This window comes from Daktulosphaira vitifoliae, unplaced genomic scaffold (assembly GCF_025091365.1).
Source record: "Daktulosphaira vitifoliae isolate Bord-2020 unplaced genomic scaffold, ASM2509136v1 Scaffold_1, whole genome shotgun sequence".
Taxonomy (NCBI): domain Eukaryota; kingdom Metazoa; phylum Arthropoda; class Insecta; order Hemiptera; family Phylloxeridae; genus Daktulosphaira; species Daktulosphaira vitifoliae.
Genome location: NW_026099572.1, coordinates 61,905,255 through 61,925,658, shown reverse-complemented (window position 1 = coordinate 61,925,658; position 20,404 = coordinate 61,905,255). Strand labels below are relative to the sequence as shown.

The 20,404-nt window shown below is 24.1% G+C and overlaps 2 protein-coding genes across 4 annotated transcripts in view; both read right to left on the bottom strand.

Moving 5' to 3' along the window:
* Nucleotides 1-12,057, bottom strand: part of LOC126900559 (uncharacterized) — a 14,960-nt gene extending 2,903 nt beyond the window's left edge. Inside the window, exons 1-13 of one of the 3 annotated variants that reach the window (XM_050676379.1) lie at nucleotides 11,910-12,057; nucleotides 10,979-11,085; nucleotides 10,761-10,903; nucleotides 9,534-9,594; nucleotides 9,334-9,464; nucleotides 8,604-9,010; nucleotides 8,197-8,498; nucleotides 5,846-6,030; nucleotides 5,435-5,721; nucleotides 3,091-3,193; nucleotides 2,733-2,823; nucleotides 936-1,034; nucleotides 407-597 (exon numbers count right to left, since the gene is read on the bottom strand). In XM_050676379.1, coding sequence (XP_050532336.1) covers nucleotides 407-597; nucleotides 936-1,034; nucleotides 2,733-2,823; nucleotides 3,091-3,193; nucleotides 5,435-5,721; nucleotides 5,846-6,030; nucleotides 8,197-8,498; nucleotides 8,604-9,010; nucleotides 9,334-9,464; nucleotides 9,534-9,594; nucleotides 10,761-10,903; nucleotides 10,979-11,042 — 2,064 coding nt within the window. In that variant the 5' untranslated portion in view covers nucleotides 11,043-11,085; nucleotides 11,910-12,057. Of the gene's footprint in view, nucleotides 1-406; nucleotides 598-935; nucleotides 1,035-2,732; nucleotides 2,824-3,090; nucleotides 3,194-5,434; nucleotides 5,722-5,845; nucleotides 6,031-8,196; nucleotides 8,499-8,603; nucleotides 9,011-9,333; nucleotides 9,465-9,533; nucleotides 9,595-10,760; nucleotides 10,904-10,978; nucleotides 11,086-11,558; nucleotides 11,827-11,909 lie in introns of those variants that run through there. The other 2 variants (XM_050676385.1, XM_050676390.1) reach the window with 2 other exon arrangements.
* Nucleotides 12,058-14,128: 2,071 nt separating this feature from the next.
* LOC126896208 (dynactin subunit 2) lies at nucleotides 14,129-20,368 on the bottom strand. Its single transcript, XM_050668788.1, has 8 exons — nucleotides 20,194-20,368; nucleotides 19,984-20,058; nucleotides 18,345-18,481; nucleotides 17,122-17,233; nucleotides 16,665-16,813; nucleotides 16,373-16,586; nucleotides 15,709-15,997; nucleotides 14,129-14,810 (listed from the first exon to the last, which is right to left on the bottom strand). The coding sequence occupies exons 1-8, from the start codon at nucleotides 20,230-20,232 to the stop codon at nucleotides 14,623-14,625; spliced, it is 1,203 nt and encodes a 400-aa protein (XP_050524745.1). The 5' UTR covers nucleotides 20,233-20,368; the 3' UTR covers nucleotides 14,129-14,622.
* Between the last annotated feature and the right edge of the window lie 36 nt (nucleotides 20,369-20,404).

Below are 20,404 nucleotides of genomic sequence, written 5' to 3'. Positions count from 1 at the left end.
AAAAAAAAAAAAAAAAAAAAAAATAGGTTGTCAATTATGTAAATTTCTCAAGTATTGTATTTCAAGTATTTCTCAAGTATCAGTGCCAATAAATATTTTCATGTTCATTTTTAAAAATATTATTTTAATATAAAGTACAATTTATTTATCAACAGTACTATTTTATGACAACTAATTTTTTGGTTTCCTTTTGTTACGAGGCTTAAGGAGAATTTCTAAAATTTAAGGCAACTAAACACATTTTGTGATCTTTTGATGTATTTTTGAGCAAAATCAATTCAATAGAAATGGAATAATCATGTTCAGTGATATATAAAAAAAAAACACGGAAGAGTAAAATTATTAGTTTAACAGCTACACATTAAAACTAAAAAATAATTAAAATGATTAATAAATAACTTTTTACTTTTATAAGAGTTGGTAAATTTGTATTTAAATTTTGTTTATTTATCTGTTCTTCTACATTTATCAATGATTTTGGACTTGATGGTGGAGTTGGTTCAGGTGTTTTTTCTCCTTCAGCTTTCATTAGTCTTTTTCCAGTTGTTGGACAAAGCGTTAATGGTCTATTTGGGCTACTAGGTGGAATAGTTATTTCTGAAATAATTTATAAAATTAGTAATGTTTTTAATTATCATGACAAACTTTTGATGACATATGTCATGATTACATTTTATACTACAATAGTTCATTTTCTGAATACACGGATTAAACCACTGCTGTTGTGACCATATTATTAAAAAATAATAATGTAAAATATTAATATTAAACTAATTATAATAATAATAATAATAATAATAATAATAATAATAATAGATTAATGATTGTTTTTATATTTCTATTGTTTTTTTTTAAATTTTGAATCAAGATCAAGTCATCAAAAATCTGTCAAAAACTTAAAAGAATTTTTTTTTTTTTTTGAGAAAATTAAGAACCTTCAGATGGGAAATGGTCTGACAGGCCACCGTCATCAGGGTCGGATGCCGTGTCTTCCCAAAATTCTAACTGCTCTGGGGTGTTATAAGCATAAGCACCTGGAAAATATTGGCCATGAACAGCAGCGATTAATTTCGCATTGTTTAGGAATATATTAACCGTTAAGTCTTTGAAGTTATTATAATTTTGTCTTTTTATACTAAACATTAATAAATAAATGTTTTATAACAGTAACTATAAAATAGTAAGTAAAAAGAAAATTCCACATTAAATTATATATATATAAATTTGAAAAACTGAATCAATTTTTTGAGTGTATAAATTAATCACAAATATGTACCTATAATTGTTTTAATAATATTTTATCCTATATTAAGTAGACTTGCATTTTCAAAACTCAATACTATTTTTTATAATAAAGAGTTAAAAACTATAACATAAAATTTTTGATACATCAGACAAATTTTTATCTTTTTGTAAAAGGAAATAAAATACCATATTTAGAACTGATAAATTATAAATAAATTATTTTATGATAATATTAAATTTAAAAAACAATTCTTTTAGTACAAATGGTAAAAAATATATATATCTCAATTTAACCAGAAATATATTCTAATTAAATTTGATATTAGTTACACTGGGTGATTGATTTTCATTGATCAAGTTGAAACATACATATCTAACTCATTCATATAATAGAAAATGATTGTTTGATAACAACTTTTCAACCAGTAGTTCAGGAATTATGACTGTTTTGATACTCGGGTGGGATGAGCATGGCAGAATAATGTGTCATGATAAAAATAACATACATCACATATCACCACCAATTTACAATTACAAATGTTTATAACTTTCAAAATACTGCTTTCTTAGTTGGTTGTCATCAATCAGTTGTTCTCTTTGTTGGATCATTTTCTATTATATGTATTGGTTTAATATGTATGATCCAATTAAAAATAATAAATTTGGTACCCTTTAGGAAGTAGGGATAGACCTAAAAATATTTATAATAACTAAAAAAAATAAAAAAATAAATACTTATAATTAAAATAAAAATAAGATTTTTCGATGTTATCATTTTAGGAGAAATTCGATAATGAACAATAAATCAATCACCCGTATATCATCCAATGGGAAATAATACTACATTAAAGAAATAATTAATTAATATATTATAAACTAAGGTTCGTCAGCAATATTTTTTTGAAAATCAATAGTTTAAAATTTTAGCAACATTTTATTATGATAACAAAGACGACATGTTAAATTATTTATTGATAAAGTTAAATTTTTTTTAATTATAATTAATTAAAAAAATTAAGTATAGGTGAGGAGACATTACTGGCAGAATAAAATTCTCAAATGTTTATGATTATGCAAACATAATTATATGTTCTCTTGAGATGGAACTCTGTTACCATATTTATTTTTTATTAAATAAAATTTATCAAAAAAAGCATGTTTGTACAATTGTTCGATTATACATAAATGGTAAGATTGAAATTTGGTTAAGATATAAACATGAAAAAAAATATCCTAGTATGTTTTAAACATAGGTAATAGTTATACTTTATTGTATATTTGACATAATAATTAAATGCAATTACGTAACTGAACATTTATTGGCTAATACAATCAAATAAATTTTACTTCCCATATGTTGTAATACTTAAATAAAAAGTTGATAGCATAAAAACTTCGAAAATATTAATGATATAAATATTATTAATGAACCTTTTTATGCAGATAAAAAAAGTTATATTATTGTATTCTATATAATAATTTCTTACCTTGTTGAACCCTATTATTTAGAGTTCTTCTAGGAACGAATGACAAATTGTTTTGGGATTTCAACCCAGGACTACTTTGACTTTGATGTTTCTAATAATTAAAAAAAAAAAAAATAATAATAATACTTATAAAGAATTCTACTTTTAAGAACATATTTAATTTTAATAAAAAAAACAAAAAATAAAACACTAAGAACATAATTAAGTATAATTTTTTAGTTTTACTGGTAATTTTTAATTAACAGAGAATTAAAAATAAATATTTTCTATATTCATACTATTCTAAAATATTTTCTATCATTTATAGAAACATTAATATATACAATTATAATGAATGTCATATTAAAAAAATAATTACCTGAAGTAATGATTTCTCAAATTCCGGATTAGCAGCAGCTACTTTATGTAAAAATGGCCGAGGCTTTACAGCAGCTTGGATTTTTGTAGCAGGAGTAAATGATCTAGAAAAAAAAAAAAGAGAATAAACATGTTGTAATAAAAATCTGTACAATTATAAATATATTAATTATTTAAATTTAAGCATGGACATACTTAAGCTTAACTTAGTTATAGAATTTGTACAATAGGGGATATATGAATAAAACCTTTTTGGTTGAAAGCAATCATAAAGTTATTCTTACTTAAGTTATAAAATTATAGTAAAATTAATTTAAAAGATTCCAAAATCTTTTATAAGATTTTTCATATAAAAAAATTATTTGGTCATTAAAAAAAAAATAATTAACTGGTTATATTATACATCATTAATAGCAGGAAAAGTATAAAATTGTAAGCATCTAAATAAAATTTAATAAAAGATAAGCTATGCTCATGTATTTCCCCATAATGTAGCTTAATCAAAACATTTAAGAAGGACCTATTTTTTTTTTTTTGCAAATTGCGTCATTTTATGACATAATAATTATTTTTATTATAATAATATTGTATAAAAAATTTATTCATTGAAAATAAAGGTCTTGACCGACCGTTTACAAGAAATCTAACAATTCAATTTAAGTAATTGGTACATTATTAAACAAAAAAATTAGTTTTTATTAATCAAATATTTTAATAAAATCTTTTAAGTATAAAAGTAATTAAAATAAATATTTTTTAAATATATGTGTTATATTGGTTATTAAACAAATTTTTTGGGCTATAAATTTTCTTGAAAGAAAAAATTTCATTTTTAAATTTTTTAATAGAACAAGGGACTAATTAAAAAAAAAAAATCATTCAAAATTTAAAATAAAACAAACTACTTTATATATTATAATTCAATTAATAATGGTAACATATAAATTAACAATTTAAATGTTTAATAAATATAGTTTAAAAAAACTAAAAAAACACGCTTTTAAAGTACATCGAACTAAAAAGTTAAAAATAATTTTTAAAATAATTATGAACAAAAAATACTATTATTGTGATAAAATCGTCGGGCGCTCAATATACGAAAATATGGCACAAAGCACCCACGCTTTTATCACAATAATAGTATTTTTTGTTCATAATTATTTTAAAAATTATTTTTAACTTTTTAGTTCGATGTACTTTAAAAGCGTGTTTTTTTAGTTTTTTTAAACTATATTTATTTTTCACTTTTTAGTTTCATGTTATTGTAGTAGTTACTATCAATATCATGGTTGTAACGGGTAACGGGAAATCAGGGTTCGATTCCGGGGAGGGAGTCTGAGAAACGGCTACCACATCCAAGGAAAGCAGCAGACGCGTAAATTACTCACTCCCGGAACGTGGAAGTAGTGACGAAAAATGACGATACGGAAATCATCTCTCGTAATCGGAATAAATACTTTATACCTCTTAATTAGAATAAAGCGTGTTAATATATAAATTTTAATAGTAATTAGAATACATATATATACAAGTAAAGCGACTTAAGTACGTAAACGTATCATGCATTAGGTACAGTCGTGTTTTGTGAGCGTGCAGGTCGGACTAACGTTATACCTGAGGTATAAACGGCGGTAGAAATATATACGTAAGCCGTATGTACGCGGATGATAATGGTCAGTCAAAATAAAAATTTGTTTATATATATATATAATATTGATGACAAGCACGCGTGTACGGGTACGATAACCAAAAATAAATTTATACAGGAATAGTATTGCCGGCGTATAATGAGCGAGGCGTAGGGTGGGATGAATGCGTTATGACAATCTAGTCTAGACCATGGAATATGCGATAACGCGTGGCGTTTTGAGAGTTACATACATACATACATACATACATACAGGTGAAACTAATATAAGCGTGTTAAAAAGATATACTTTTTTCTTATAAAAAATTCAAAATTTAAAATTGTGCCTTTATTTTAATAAATGATTAAGTTACTTAAAATTTGGTAGTAAATTATTTATAGGGTAATCATTGGACAATAGCTTTCCCCAAATTTATAATTAATAATTGAATTCATAGCAAAGTTAGGCTAATAAAAAGTTGAACTATGATAAAACTGTGAATATGGTAAAAATATACTATAATTAACTATTTCATAATAAAATGTGATTATTTTAAATAAGTAAATTTTTAAATCAAAGAAGTTAGAACTTAGTTTTGCATTAAAAAACCATCATTAATAATTATTATATATTTAAGTATAAATTAAGAATAATACTTTTTAAAATATTACAATTAAAATAGGTCTTTATAATATTATAAACCTATATTATATTTACTTTTTAGCATAAGATTTCATTAATGGAGATGATTGATGAACAGATTCCCTTGCTTTTGCCAAATCTAAAGTTCTTTTTGGAGGTTGAAGAGCCTGGGCTCCTTCAGTATAAACTACTTTACCTTTTTTAGGCTCATCTCTATGTTTCATCATCATCATCATGCTTTGAGTTTTATCACTATCATTTAAGCGAGTAAATCCATCAACGCCAGAAAATAAATAAATACCTGATTGGGGTACTTGATTAGTCTCCAATTTAACAAAACCTTTCATAGCTGCTAAAGTAACCTTTAATAAAAAAAATTAAGAAAATATTTAATTCTATTTCTGTTACAGTAACATCCTATATGTCATAACTGTTAAATAAAATAAAAGTTATTTATTACATAATTAATTTATTCCTTAAAATTACTTGAGTTAAATGAGGTGAAATTTGTAGAAGACCAACATCAGAATTTCGATGTATGTTATTAAATTGAGATAAATGTGTTTTAATATTTTTAACACGTTCTTCACGTTTCAAAACAGGAAATATTGATGGCCGTGTAATACTTCTAGATACATTATACTTTATACGTTCTTCCATAGTTAATTGACCTATCAAAATATAATTTATAGTATATTATAACTGTTAAATAAAACAAAAAAGTTATTTATTACATTATTAGTTTCTAACTACAATTTATAAGCAGCTATTTTTTAATAAAAATTAAAAGTATCTAACAAAAAAAAAAAATGATTTTTCTTGATTGTTAATAGGCATTATTATATAATTTCCAATCACAATACTAATTTTTAATTTTTATTTTGGTATAAAAAAAAAAATTATTTTTGTAAATACTGAAAAAAGACCCCAACTAAAAATAATATTATAACATTGTTTTTAACCATTTTCAATTTTTTTAAATTTTAATATGAATTTTTAATAATACTTTTCTTCTTCTTTTTCCTTGCCTTTATCTCAACTACTTGGGGTTGGCCACCTTTATTCTAAATTTCCATTTGACACAATCTCCCATATCAGCCTTTCTCATATCGCAATAACATTCCTCTATCTCTTTTTTGGTCTTCTTTCAAAAACCTTTTTTTCCTTCAAAATTCATTTCCATAATTGTTCTCACTGCTTCCAATTTCTCATCCTTATAATATGACTATCTAAGTCTATTTTCTTTCATCTTATCCACAATTGACGTTACACCTATACCACCTCTTATATGTCCATTGTTATCCTATCTTCTCTAGTCACTCTACTCATCAATCTAAGGACTCTTATCTCTGCTACACTCATTCTCTACTTTATTATTTTGTCAACTCCCAAACACTCATCATATCTGGTCTCACTACAGTTTTATAGAACTTACCTTTCAGCCTCATTGAAATTTTTTTATCGCATACATACCAGGCGCTTCTTTCCACTTCACCCACCTGCATTTAATCTTGTGTCTTACATTCTTGTCAATACCACCGTTTTTTTGCATAACTGATTTTAAATACTTAAAATTCTCCACCACTCCTATCACATCCTTGCTTAATGTCAATGATCTTAATTCACCTATTAATTCAATTCCTCGTGTTCTTCGTTGTCAAACTTATACTCTATATACTCTGTTTTACTCCTACTTATTTTTAATTCATTTCCTTCAAAAGCTGATCTCCACACCTCTAATCTTTGATTAATTTTCTCCTTCTGTTAATACTATATCGTCAGCAAACAACATGCACCACGGTACCTATTTTTCCTTCTATTTCTTTAGTAATTTCATCCATCACTATAAAAAATTAGTAAGGGCTTAAAACAGAACCTTGGTGCAGTTTTAATTTTAACCTAAAATCTGTTAATCCGCCTACAATTTTTATCCTGGTAAAAGTACCATCATATTGTGTTATATTAATGTACCATTTTGGTACTATTTTATCATTAGTGCCTATTTTAAAACTTTTTTTGGTACTTTATCATTTGCTTTCTCCAAATCTATAAATACCATACAAAGCTTTTTCTTTTTTTCACTATACTTTTCGATTAGTTGTCTCATACAAAATAATGGCTCCATTTTCGATTTACAGGCATAGATCCAAACTAGTTTTTAAATACCAATGTCTCATTTCTTATTCTCTTATCTATAACCTTTTCCCAATTCGTTATACTATGACTCATAAGATTTATGCCTTTATAATTTTCACACTCTTATATATCTCCTTTGCCTTCAATATGTAGGCAACATAACAGTATTACTCTATTCTTTTAACTTTTTTTCCTTCTAATAGTTTTTTATTAAAAGATCCTTCAACCACCTTATACCAACATCACCTAATATTTTCCATACTTCTACTAGCTCTTCATCTGGTTTTATTACTTTATTCATTTTCATTGATGCCACATTCTTCCATTCTTCTTTACTACCGATCAAATCTATCTGTCCCTCATTCCATTAGATATCCTGCAATGTCTCTCTTAAATACTCATAATTCAGTAATTTTTCAAAATATTCTTTCCACCTATTTCACATCATTAATGCTTGTTAACACCCAATTATCATCACTTTTTATACAATTTACATAGTGATAATGTTTAGACAGTTTTTCTCTTACTTTTGTAAGTCTATAGACTTTTTTTCACCTTTCTTCTTTTATCATACATCTCATCATACCTTTTAAACTTTGCCTTACTTACCGCACACTTTACATATCTAATATAAACATAACTATTGAAATATTAATAAATAACAATGTTTGTATAATTTTATAAACTAGGTAATTACTTACTTCTAGCTATTACTTTTCCTGTGTTTATACTACTTTCTTCACCTTCACTGACAGAAGCATTGGATTTATTGTGTAATGATGGATCATCCCATTCATCATCTTCAGATTCTTGATGGAAATATTTCTTCTTTAAAACAGGGGTATCTTCATCTTCTGCATCATCATCAAGCATTACATAATCTCGTTTTAATACATTTTGTTGGGTTTTATTATCTGTTGAGATTTCTTCACTAGCTTTCATGGTACCACACCAATATTTTACTTGATCCATAGCTTTTTGTTTACTACTACGAACAGGTCTCCTAAAAATAAAAAATAGTGATAATAATTATGGTAAGAAATAGACAAGTGTCTTGGTTTTGAAGAAATTTTCTGTTTTTTAAATTAGAAAAATTATAAATATTTACCCTCCTAATCCAATTTGATCAACTTGAATTTGAGGAGAAACTTTAGGCTTAACAATACCAATATTTTGAATCTGCTCAATTTTTCTAGGACGTCCAGGACCTGGTCTCTTTCCTGGGGTTAGTGGTGTTCCATTTTTTATTAATGAGTCTTCATATTGTTTTATAAGATGTGCACAAGCTGACATATTATCAGAAGGTTCCCAAGTATTTTGTTCTGGAGGGTAACCTTCCCATTTCAATAAATATTCAAACTGTCTTTTTTTTTGATTAAAACGACGAGCTACTACCCTTTCAACAACAAACTCTTGACCAGAAGGAAACTCTCCACTTGGCTTCATAATTATTGGTTGTGTTTCTTCAATTAAGCTTCCATTTGGTGAAATTGCATTTTGACCTAATTTAATAACCTACATAAATAAAATAACAAACTATTAAAAGTAGTCCAATATAAAAATAAAAACAAAAAATAATAAGTTAATTAAATATACATGATATTCAATAAGTTTGGAATCACTCAATTCAACTTAATATAAATTTTCAAAGCCGATAATAGTTTTTATATATTTTACTTGGAAATCAAAGAGAAAATGAATTGTATATATTTTTTATTAAAGCTAAAATATACCTTTGTTTAATAAGTTTAGAATTCTACCTAGATAAAAATTGGATGATTACAAACTTAAATTACATTTTATACATAATATATATATATAACTTTTATTACACTCACTTTGTTTGGAATATTTTTAGATAATTCAACATAGGTATTTATTGTTTTACCAGCTTGAATCCAACAATTTTTTACAGAATCAGGCAACATACTCCACATTTGATAAACTTGGTAAGCTTCTTGGTTTTCAGCTAAATATAAAATATGATTTATAATTTGTAAAACTAGTTAATAACAGTTATAATAGTAAATTTATATACCTATAAGTTTTGTTTGGGAGTTTTTCCACAGTAAAAATCCAAGGATTTGTGGTTTGTTATCCTTAAAAAAAAAAAAGTTATTATTATAATTAATTATATATACAGATACATTTATGTCCAATTGATTATATAGAATATTCAGTAAGTAAAGAAACAGGTCAATTGTTATAAACAATGGGAAAAGAAACCAGTTTCTTTACTCATTGAATACTCTATATAAATAGAAGTCTAATGTTAGCCATAGATTGGTATATAAAGAACTTTGAGGAATTTTAAGAATATTGTAAATATTTTTATATTTTAAGGAAATAAATATTAAAAATATTTCATTAACTAGCAAAACAATTAAGATTAATTAAGTATTTTCACTTATGCTCACAGTAAAAAATTATTATAATTGTATATATTTTATGTTAAATAAATTTTGCCAAAAATATAGCTATAAAATTTAAGAAAAAGAGTAATTATTTATATTGTGATTTAATAAGTGCACTATTATTATATGGTACTTTATGGATAAAAAAATAATAATAAATGAACAATTGAGACAGTCAGGTACATTAAAAATGACATATAGTATAAAATTAAATTAATTAATTACATTATAAAAAATAATAAGTAAAAATCAAAGATTTATTATTTATTAATAATAAAATTGACTAGTATAATCACAAGCATTAAGAATGTTGTTCTATGATGAAACAATATACATTATTAACAGTAGCGGTCAAATTATTTGCTGAGAGAGGGGATAAAAAATCTTTATGATAAATATCATCATGGAAACTGTATCCCCATACACCAAATCATATTTTTTTTTATTTTTATATTAAAATGTTATTATGAACTATTAGATATGTGTCAATGCTTTTTTTCTTATTAAACCTATTTCAAATATTTAATTTATTTTAGAATAGTACCTCATTGAATTTACTAACGTATAAATAATGACCAACTTAAAATTTAATCTCCTAATGTTTAATTAATGTTTTAGGAATAACTATTTTTTTAATATTAACTCTACTCAGTAACTTTTAAATTGAATTGTCATATAGAAAGTTGCCAAAATATAAAACATACATTATGAAAATTAAATAAAAATGTCAAAAAGGATATATCAATGGGAAGGGATTTATTCCCTTACTCTCTATATGACCACTAATGGTTATTAAAAGTATAAAAAATCATACTATTTCTTGATAGTTAATAAATATTTAATATAGTTACTGAAGTGTTTTGGTCACGAAAAGCTGAAACTTTTTTACATGTTCCTCCATTTTTATGTTCTTGGAATTCTTCAACAAAATGAAATCCAACATGACATAAACCACATACTAAGACATCCACATTTGACAATTCTTCTTTAGTGGCTATTAAAAAAAAATATAAGTAATATTGATATATGCCTCATAAAAATTAGCATTAATATATTTCAAAGATATTACCCGCCCCATCTGTTTCTGATTCTTCTATTTTTGTCACTATTGGTTCATCTACCTCTTGACTCATTATAAAAGATCACGTAATTAGTTTTTACATAGAAACAGAAAATCTAACAAAATAATAAAAGTAACTTAATGTCAATTTTCAATGATCAAATTTTAAAGGCATTTAAAAAAATTATGAAACATTTAAAAAAATTCCAAACAGTTATTGTTAAAACACTTGGACCATGTCTTTAGTCAATAGTATAAAATTTTATCTAAAACATAATTTTGAGTGATAACAGTACCAAAGTATTTACATAAAAATTTAATAAAAAAATAAAATTAAAGAAGTAAACAAGGAACTATACATAATTGTGATACCGCGATAACTTAAATCATTTAGATTTAATAAGTGTTTATTATGTACACAATAAGTCATTTTCACGAAGCACAGACTTACTACAAATAGATAAAAGTTAGATACAGGAAAAAAATATCCCACTAAAAGTTAGAATTAATAATAATATATATACTTTTTTTGATGTTTTAAAATTTAACTAAATTAATGGCGCCATATTTAAAACAAAAATATACAAACCTAAATTTTAACAAAGACTACAGTTGATACATTTTAAAATACGCGCAAATTTCTGTTATCATTAAGTTCAGAAGTTCAAAAAAGAGACAATTGCCAACAATTTTATAACCTAAATTAGTTGAAAATTAAAAGAAACACCATAGAAAATTGAAGAAATGCGCGCACTCACACGCACGCACACGCACACACACACCAACGCGTCCTTTTTTGCTTAGCAGCTTAACTATCGTAAGACTGTACGCTCTGTTTAAGTTGGTGCCTACTTACTTATAAAAAATGAATAAAAAAAATTATGAAAAAAAATTATTGATTGTCTTAGTTGACCAGAATAATTGCTAAATTTTCACTTACTTATCTTGTGGAGACTCAATTTTGGTAGATAAATATTATTAAAAAATTGTTTAATACAAAACCGACGTCAAAATGGAGGACAAGGGCGGTTGCGGTCGTTGTACATAGGTAGCGCCTGAATGCTGAATGCCATTTACAAGTTTACACAATTTCATTGGATAAAAATGGTCACGTGGTTGCTGCATCGATTCATTCCCACCTATTTTATAAATGACTACAATTGCCGGACAGCGGCATTTGGCCGTTGCATTAACAGTTTGGTTTGTTTTGCTAACATTGCTTAGTGTATGCACATATTACATTATAACTGTAGACAGGCATATCTTTATGCATTTTATATATAAATGAAAATATTGCATATTAAATTCCTTATAAAATAATTGTTTTTTATTTGTAATCAAATTATTTTATGAAGTAACGGGGTGACATTTAGTCGTGTATCTTAAATTTAGAGTTAAAAAAAATTAATAGAGATTTCTCTTACAAATTAAGAAAATTAAAACAAATGTTTTTGTTTATAATTATAAATAATGATGTACAATTATAAAGAATAGTATTGAAGTGGCCTAGTAATTTCTATTATTTCATATACAGGCTATCAATAATAATATTTTGAATTTAAAAATGTTACTGAATTTCGATATATTTTAATTCAGTGATAATTGCTGATAGAATATATAATATAGTCATTTTCAGTTTGTTTACTTTAATTTGTGTATAAAATCCCAAACATTTTTAAAATCCATTGTTTTTACTTGATGAACAATTTTTTAGAAAAATAACGTTTTTTTGTTATTACATAATGGTTATAATTATTGTAAATTTTGAAGGATTTTTAATTTAACTATGATAAAGATAAAATTTGTAGTCTAAAATGTTATTGAAAACATATTTTTGAAAGATCTGAAAAATTCAAACCATGTAGATGTAAAGGTACCTACATTTTCAAATTACTTTTAATTAAAATAGGAAATTTTGTATTATGTGAAGTAGGCTATAGCTCTAAAAACATCCTTGCTGTACTCAATTTATAAAAATAATAAAGAAATACTATTTTAAGATTTAAATATTTTGAATCAATAAATTTTTTTGGGTGAATTATATTTTTAAAACATTTTTCGTAAATATCAGTTTTATATCACTATCGACCTCCCTAATATACGACGCTGTCAGAGACACAGTTGCATCAATCTTTCAATATTTTTGACAATTAACCCAGATAAAAGTTAATTATTTGATATAGTATTTTTATTTTGACAAGAAAAAAATAAATTTTGTAAGAAAATTCTTATTATTATTATTTGTTTATTTTTTAAATAATTCATATTAAGGTGCATAAATCTATCATGATTAACAGTGCCGGCGCAAAGTTTTTCGAGGCCCGGGGCAAGTTAGCCCCGGTAGTTATCTCTATTTCTGGGTTGAAATTTTTAAATTTTTTTGCTTAACCGACAAAAAAGTAGATAGGCTAAAGACAAATTAAACCAAGCCACCCGGGGGCCTCAACGACCGCGGGACCCGGGGCAGGTGCCCCGACACTGATGATTAATACTAAAAAAATTTTCTTTCTTCTCATCATAAGATCAATAAAATCAAAATATTATGTTTACTACAATGAATACAATATATTTATTATTCATGTTATACAGGGCCATGTTAAGGGGTTGGGGTTGTTCGACCAGTAGTATAGGGGCCACTCTTAGTAGAGTCATGTTTACGTTTTTATGACATTTTATTTTAGTTATTATTTAAAAATATTTTTTTTGTGCCTGTTTTAATGATCAAAAAATGTATATGAAAAAAAACCTTGTCATAACATGAATGAAAAAAAAATTGTGGCTTCTTCGATATTTATCTGTACTAAATACAATTGAAATTATGTACATGAATATTCAATAAAAAATTAGAAATCAATTAATTCTAAAATAAAACAGCAGTGACCATAGTCAGGATTATTACTTGGGTAACTTTTGCTGAGGATTTCTTTTTTTTTTTTTTGCTTTTTACATAATTATAAGAGTGGCTTAGTCAGTCATACACAGTATAATTATAGTCCTTCTAAATTACATTATTGCGTACAATGGCAAACTACAACAATAAATTAGTAAAATAAAACAGGAAATAATTCTGTTTCATAATTATTATAAATACTAGTATTCTAGACTATTAGAGGTACAAAAATAATACAACATTCATTAAATAAAAAATTAGTTTGGAAATTGGTAATATTTAAGTTTTTCAACTTTACTAGTCACAATAAACCACTAAATTTTTTTTATTAAAAATCTTTGAACAATATTATTATTATCTATATTTTCATTGACAAAAAAAATAATAACCTAGAAGATATTGCATTTATAGAAACTCCTATAAAATTAAAATAGCAGCAATTAGTTTAGACATAGAAAAATATTAACCATATAATAAAATTTTTATATTAATGTATATGTATATATATATATTATATTATTATACAATAAGTATTTTGATACACGTAAAAAATATGTATGCTTTTAATTTCACATACTTACAAATGTGATCCACTTTATATTTTTTTAATTTTAATAGCATCATTTATTTTAGTTATAATATTAAATAAATTATTAACTATGTAAAAAAATCTACAGGATTTACATTTTTTTTTTAAAGATAAATTTAGGAATTCATATTGAAATTGTAACTTATCACTAGTTCATAATTATTTTGCTTCAGATTATTTTAAATTTTCAGCAAGTCTTTCTACTCGTGCATTTAATGATTGTATATTGGAATTTATTTTTTCCATATTTTCATTAATATGAACTTCAATCATTTTTAAAAATTCATCATTTTTTTCTATGTTTTGGTTGTTTTCTGTATGTTGAGCATCAAGATTATTTATAGTTACAGCTAATTTGGCAACTAAAAAAAAAAAAATATATATATATACAAAAGTGGAACAGTTTTAGTTGACAACTTTTATAACTTTTAATATAATTAAAATATTCCTGTAATTTTTTTTTAAACAACTGCATTTTTAGATTATGTCAAAAGTATATTTTTTGTTATTTATTTTTAATAATGAAAAAATAATTTTATTCAAATTTTTTTAGAGCTTTTCTTACAAAAAATCTTGATGGGTAGATAACAAAATTATGTTAAAAACTTGAGTGAGTTACAAGTTTTTTAATACATAGAGTGGATATATACTGCGGGTGAGTACATTTCATACTGATGTATATTTATAACACATACTACTCATAAATAAGAAAAAATATGCTTTTTATGTAGTCTAAGAAAAGACAAAAAAGTTTAAGAGAAATTTAATTACATTAAAATTTCTAAAAGTTGTCAGTTAAATCTGTTCCACATTGTATATTATAAATAAAGAATTGTTAATTTTATAAATAAAATTTTTATTGGTGTTTTTTCTTTTTGCATTAGTTAAATATTATTAATCTTAAACACATATTTGTGTAGCTTAATACTAAATAATGTATTTTAAATTGAGGTACAGTGATTGGTGTTTTCTCTACAGTATTAGTACCAGAGTAGAATGGAGACTATACTACTGCTCCTTCTCATATAAAGTGGCATAACAAGACTTTGTCCATAAGAAAAGTTTTTTCTATCTCTCTTCACCATTTCATTATTTTTATCTTTGGGATGGGTATTTGATATCCATATACTCAATATTTTCAGTTTTGTCCCTTTTGCTAAAAGTCTCAGTCTTAAGAAATAAAAGCTTTACAATTTAGAAAAAATTTTAATTTATAATATACCCTCTCCTTAATAAAAAAACCATAGAAAATTATAATACCTTTTTGATGAAGTGACTCTAATGCAACCATTCTCTGCAAAACATCCGGTAGCAAATGAGATTCTTGTTTGGCTTTTAAAATAATTTCATAAAGTTCGTTTATTTTTTTGTCCTTTTCTTGATCTTGACTGTCAAGTTTTGCTGCAGATTGTTCAAGTTTAGGAAGTAAATTGGAGACTCTTGTATCAACGGCATCTAGTTGTGATGAATTTAAAATAGATAGCTGACCTAGTAATAACTGCACACTTTCAATTAAACCACCACTTTCACTTAAACCACCTAAACGTTTCTGTTAACACACAAAATAACTATAAAATTTTTTTATTTAGTCACGGTTTCCATTGATTAATTTTAAAAGCGATAATATACTATGGAAATTTTTAGTTTAGATAAAAATTTTTTCTTTTTCCCTTGATTTTATATAGGCTTATAACAAAGAGCAAGTACTCTTTCTTTGAGCCATTCAGTAATCATATACAATCCCTGACTTTTGATTCTCTTAAATGATTTATAAAAATTAATTTTCAAGATATCCTCCAAAAAATAATAACATAGAATGAAAATGAAATTCATGCCATAAAGAATTTATTTATAATCCAAAATTATTGCTAATTTTACAGTTTAAGTACATAAAGTATATGTTTAAACATGATTAAATAAGTACCAATGCCAGACTACCAGATCCTATAGTAGTTTCTAATTTCCTTAAACGTTCTTCCAGTCTAGAAATTTGAGACACTTGTTCAAGTTGGGCTTTATTTGGTCTAATTAATGCCTGAAAATTTATGGTTTGTGAAGGTTTATTATCTTGTGTAACTTTATCATTACTTTTATCAGATTGTTTTTTCAATAATTCAGTAACTGTAGCAATATATTTTCTAAATAAAAAATACCATACTTATTATTAGTATTTATGAATTAACCATGTAACAATTACTAAAAAACAAAATTCTTACTGTAAATTATCTATTTCGGAAGCACCTAAATGACCAAGTTGTTGTTCAAAAGATTTTTCTACATTTAGTGTTGAAAGTTTTGATAAGAGTGTTTGAACTTGAGATCCAATATTAGCACATAGCATTTCATTTGGATCATTTTTATTTTCCTTTTAAATAAATTATAATAATTAAAATATGTTATCATTGAGTAACAAAACATAGGTTGGTATCCATAAAAAATTCTTAAAGTCTTACCTTTCTCTATTGAAATTTAGATAAAAAATATGGTGGGTAAAATAACGAGAAGAAGCATAAGATTTTTTGTATATTTATACATATAAATAAATTTACTTAAGATCCTTTTAAAATTAAATTCAAGACAAGTGCCTAAGCACTATTGCTTTTATTATAATAAAAAAATTAAACATTTTTAGTTGTTGTATAACATTATATAATAATAAATAATATATATTACTTTTAATGAATTTATTTCTTGAATTAACTCTTCAGTTTCTAATTTAATACGATGATACTTTTCTAAAGGTGTTTCTTTATCTCTATGAGCAGCTAATTCCCAAAGTTCATCTCTGTAATTACACAAGCAATAAATTTTAATACAAAAATAATTGATGAAACTTCAATTTTTGGGTTTTCATGAAAAAATTATAAATTATTCTGTGGTTAATGGTAACCCTCATTAATGAATGGAACAAAATCAATTTTCATTTTATAAATGTCGGACCAACCTATATAGACTTTTATATTTAATTATTAATTAAATGTAATAACCAATAGAGGGGGTCCAAAAGTATTTGTTGAAATTTTTATATAAAAATTATATATATTTTATACACAATATATATTATAATTATTATAATTTTAAAGAAATATTTACCTCCCCTCCCATATGTTAACTTCTTTAATTAATGTTAGTCTTTATTATTAAAAAAAAGGAAAATTGTTTAAATATATAAATACATTAAAAATATAATAACTAACATTTTAAATAGTTAAAATTCAGTCTATAGAAAAAATTAATCATTATAAAAACATTTGGGTAAGTTTTTATTAGTAAAAATATGTTTAAATATGGTTTCAAATATATAAATTTTAAATAAAAAATAAATGGATGAGTTAAAATTATATGAATACAAATTAAAGTCACGGTAAAATAGTTTGATTGAGGAATGATTTTTATAAAGCTTTTAAGTTTTTAAATTATTAATTGTTAATTAATTGTTTAAAATATTTGAGAATACTAATCCAATAATAAAGTTTTTCATTAAATTAATTTCTTTTATTAATAATAAATTTAGGTACACAATAGCCTACCAGAATATTGGAAAAATTCTGGCAAAACTCCAAAAGCCCATCAAATTTAACAAAAAAAAGCTTATAAGTGTTTTTCATCACTAAAACTAGTTCTATAATATCTATTATGTATATAAACAAAAAAGTTTTAAAAAAATTCAACTTTTAGAGGTAAAGTATGATAAATGTAAATGAATGGGTGATTGTAAATTTATGATTCCTCTTATAATATTCAGTAGATATTATTTTATAAAAGACAATTCCAATCTAATCCAATCTAAGTATATAGTTATTTTTAACTATAAAGTAGTATAAATAAAAAATAAATAATTATGTATCTTCTTTAAAAAATGTATTTATAATAACCTAACTTGACTTTATTCTTACTTTGGTTTGTAGCCAGTTTTTAACGTTCTTCCGAGTTTATCAGAAAAATCAACATCATCTGAATTGACTACTTGATCCTTAAAACGTTTATAAGCTTCAGAAGTATCTATCTGCACACGATCAATATCTTCATTATCCTGTTAATAAAAAGACATTAGTCAAAATTGTTTTGACTCTCATAATATTCAGAACTTCAACTTTGAAACATGGTATAACATATTACTACTAAATTAATTTTGTTATACTACAATTTAAAACATCAATGTAATATTATATTAAAATAAATTATGTTCCTAGACCCATGGGTTTACAAAATGATTAGAATTGAAAACTACAAAAACATATCAGTTCATAAACTTTTGTAAACAGCCCATATTTCATGAAGCATATTAAGGATTTGTAAGGCATATAATTCTCAAAACTCATACTTTAAGTCTAGTTTGAAAATATTATGTAATACAACATGATAATTCTCTATAGATTCTAAAAAATGGTAGTTTTTTTTATTAAGTACTAATTATACCTGGTAAAATTTATAAATTCAGACTATTTGTTGCCTCAATAAATACAGACATAGTTGTTTATATCTACAGTACTTAGTCTCCTTTATTTATTATGTACATTTAATAAGATGTTGTTAATTCAATTTTTGAATAATAATAATGTAAAGTTTAAATATAAAAACAGAGTGTTCCATTTATCATAACTCTTTATTTAAGATAAATTGTTAGGATTATAAAAAAAAAAAAAATTTAGTTGTGTATATTCTTTAATTTACAGCTATTAAGTACATTTTCAGTTATTTTCTTAATTAGATTATTATCCAGTAAATAAGCTAGTTAAATATGTATGTTTCTATTTAAAAAAACTAAGTTGCTACCCTTATAAAACATAAAGAATGAACATGAATAATAAATCAACAAAATATATACAACTAAAAAAAGCCAAAAAAAAATATTCCCAAAATTATTTTTATTTTATAAATAATTGAATGGGTTATCATAATCAGAGTGACCCGTCTAAACAGAGTGGAACAGATTTAACTGATAATCCTTATAACTTTTGATACAATTAAAATTTCACTACAATTAAAAAATAATAATCTATATAGTTTTAGATTACTTTAAAATCATATTTTTTATTGTTTGTTTTTAATAATAAGAACATTTTTTATTTTATTTTAAAATTTTGGAAAATTAAAAAAATTACAATAAATTAAACATAATTTAAATAAAAATTTTAATTTAAGTTTAAATATGTTGTATTATTTCACTTAATTGTTTTTCAAATAACTAAATTACATACTACTATACTATAGACTAGTTATAAACATTAAGTATCTATGTTACCATATCTTTTACTCATAATTTAATTACAAAAAAGCTTTTGGTAATTATTATCTATTACTAATATACTTATTTATTTAAGAAGAAAATACTATAAGTTTACTTTTAGTTTTTATGAGATATGATAAAAAGTGTACAAGTTTTATTCGTAATTAAAAAATATTTCTTTCTTTTTATGAAATTGTAATGTACGCCAGACAAGAATTAATAAAACAATAAACAACATTAATAAATACACAAAAATATATTGTATATTTTAATTAAAAATATAATAGAAAAATATTAATTATTACCTCTTCCATGTAATCAAGTTGTTGATCATCTTCAGGCAGGTCAGAAGTTTCATAGACATCTGGTTGGTTATAAGCCTTATTGGTTATAAGAGTAAAATTTTGATAAAAAATTATTAAAATTAACGATGTACTTTAAATAAATGTATAAATAATATAAATTATATTATATTATTTAATTGTGAATGCTAAAATAATAATTTTAATACTTACGATTCCACTTAAATGAGCATACTTAGGGTCAACAGTCATATTTGTAAATGTGAAAATTATAGAATTTAATTTTTAAGACAATTTACAGATGACTTATGATAAAAAAAAGTTATGAAAAGCAACTGGATTACTTTCAATTTTCAATTAATCTTAACATTAAAAATGATCAAAATTTATAAGTGATAACAATAAATAAAAGGTTTAAGTGTTT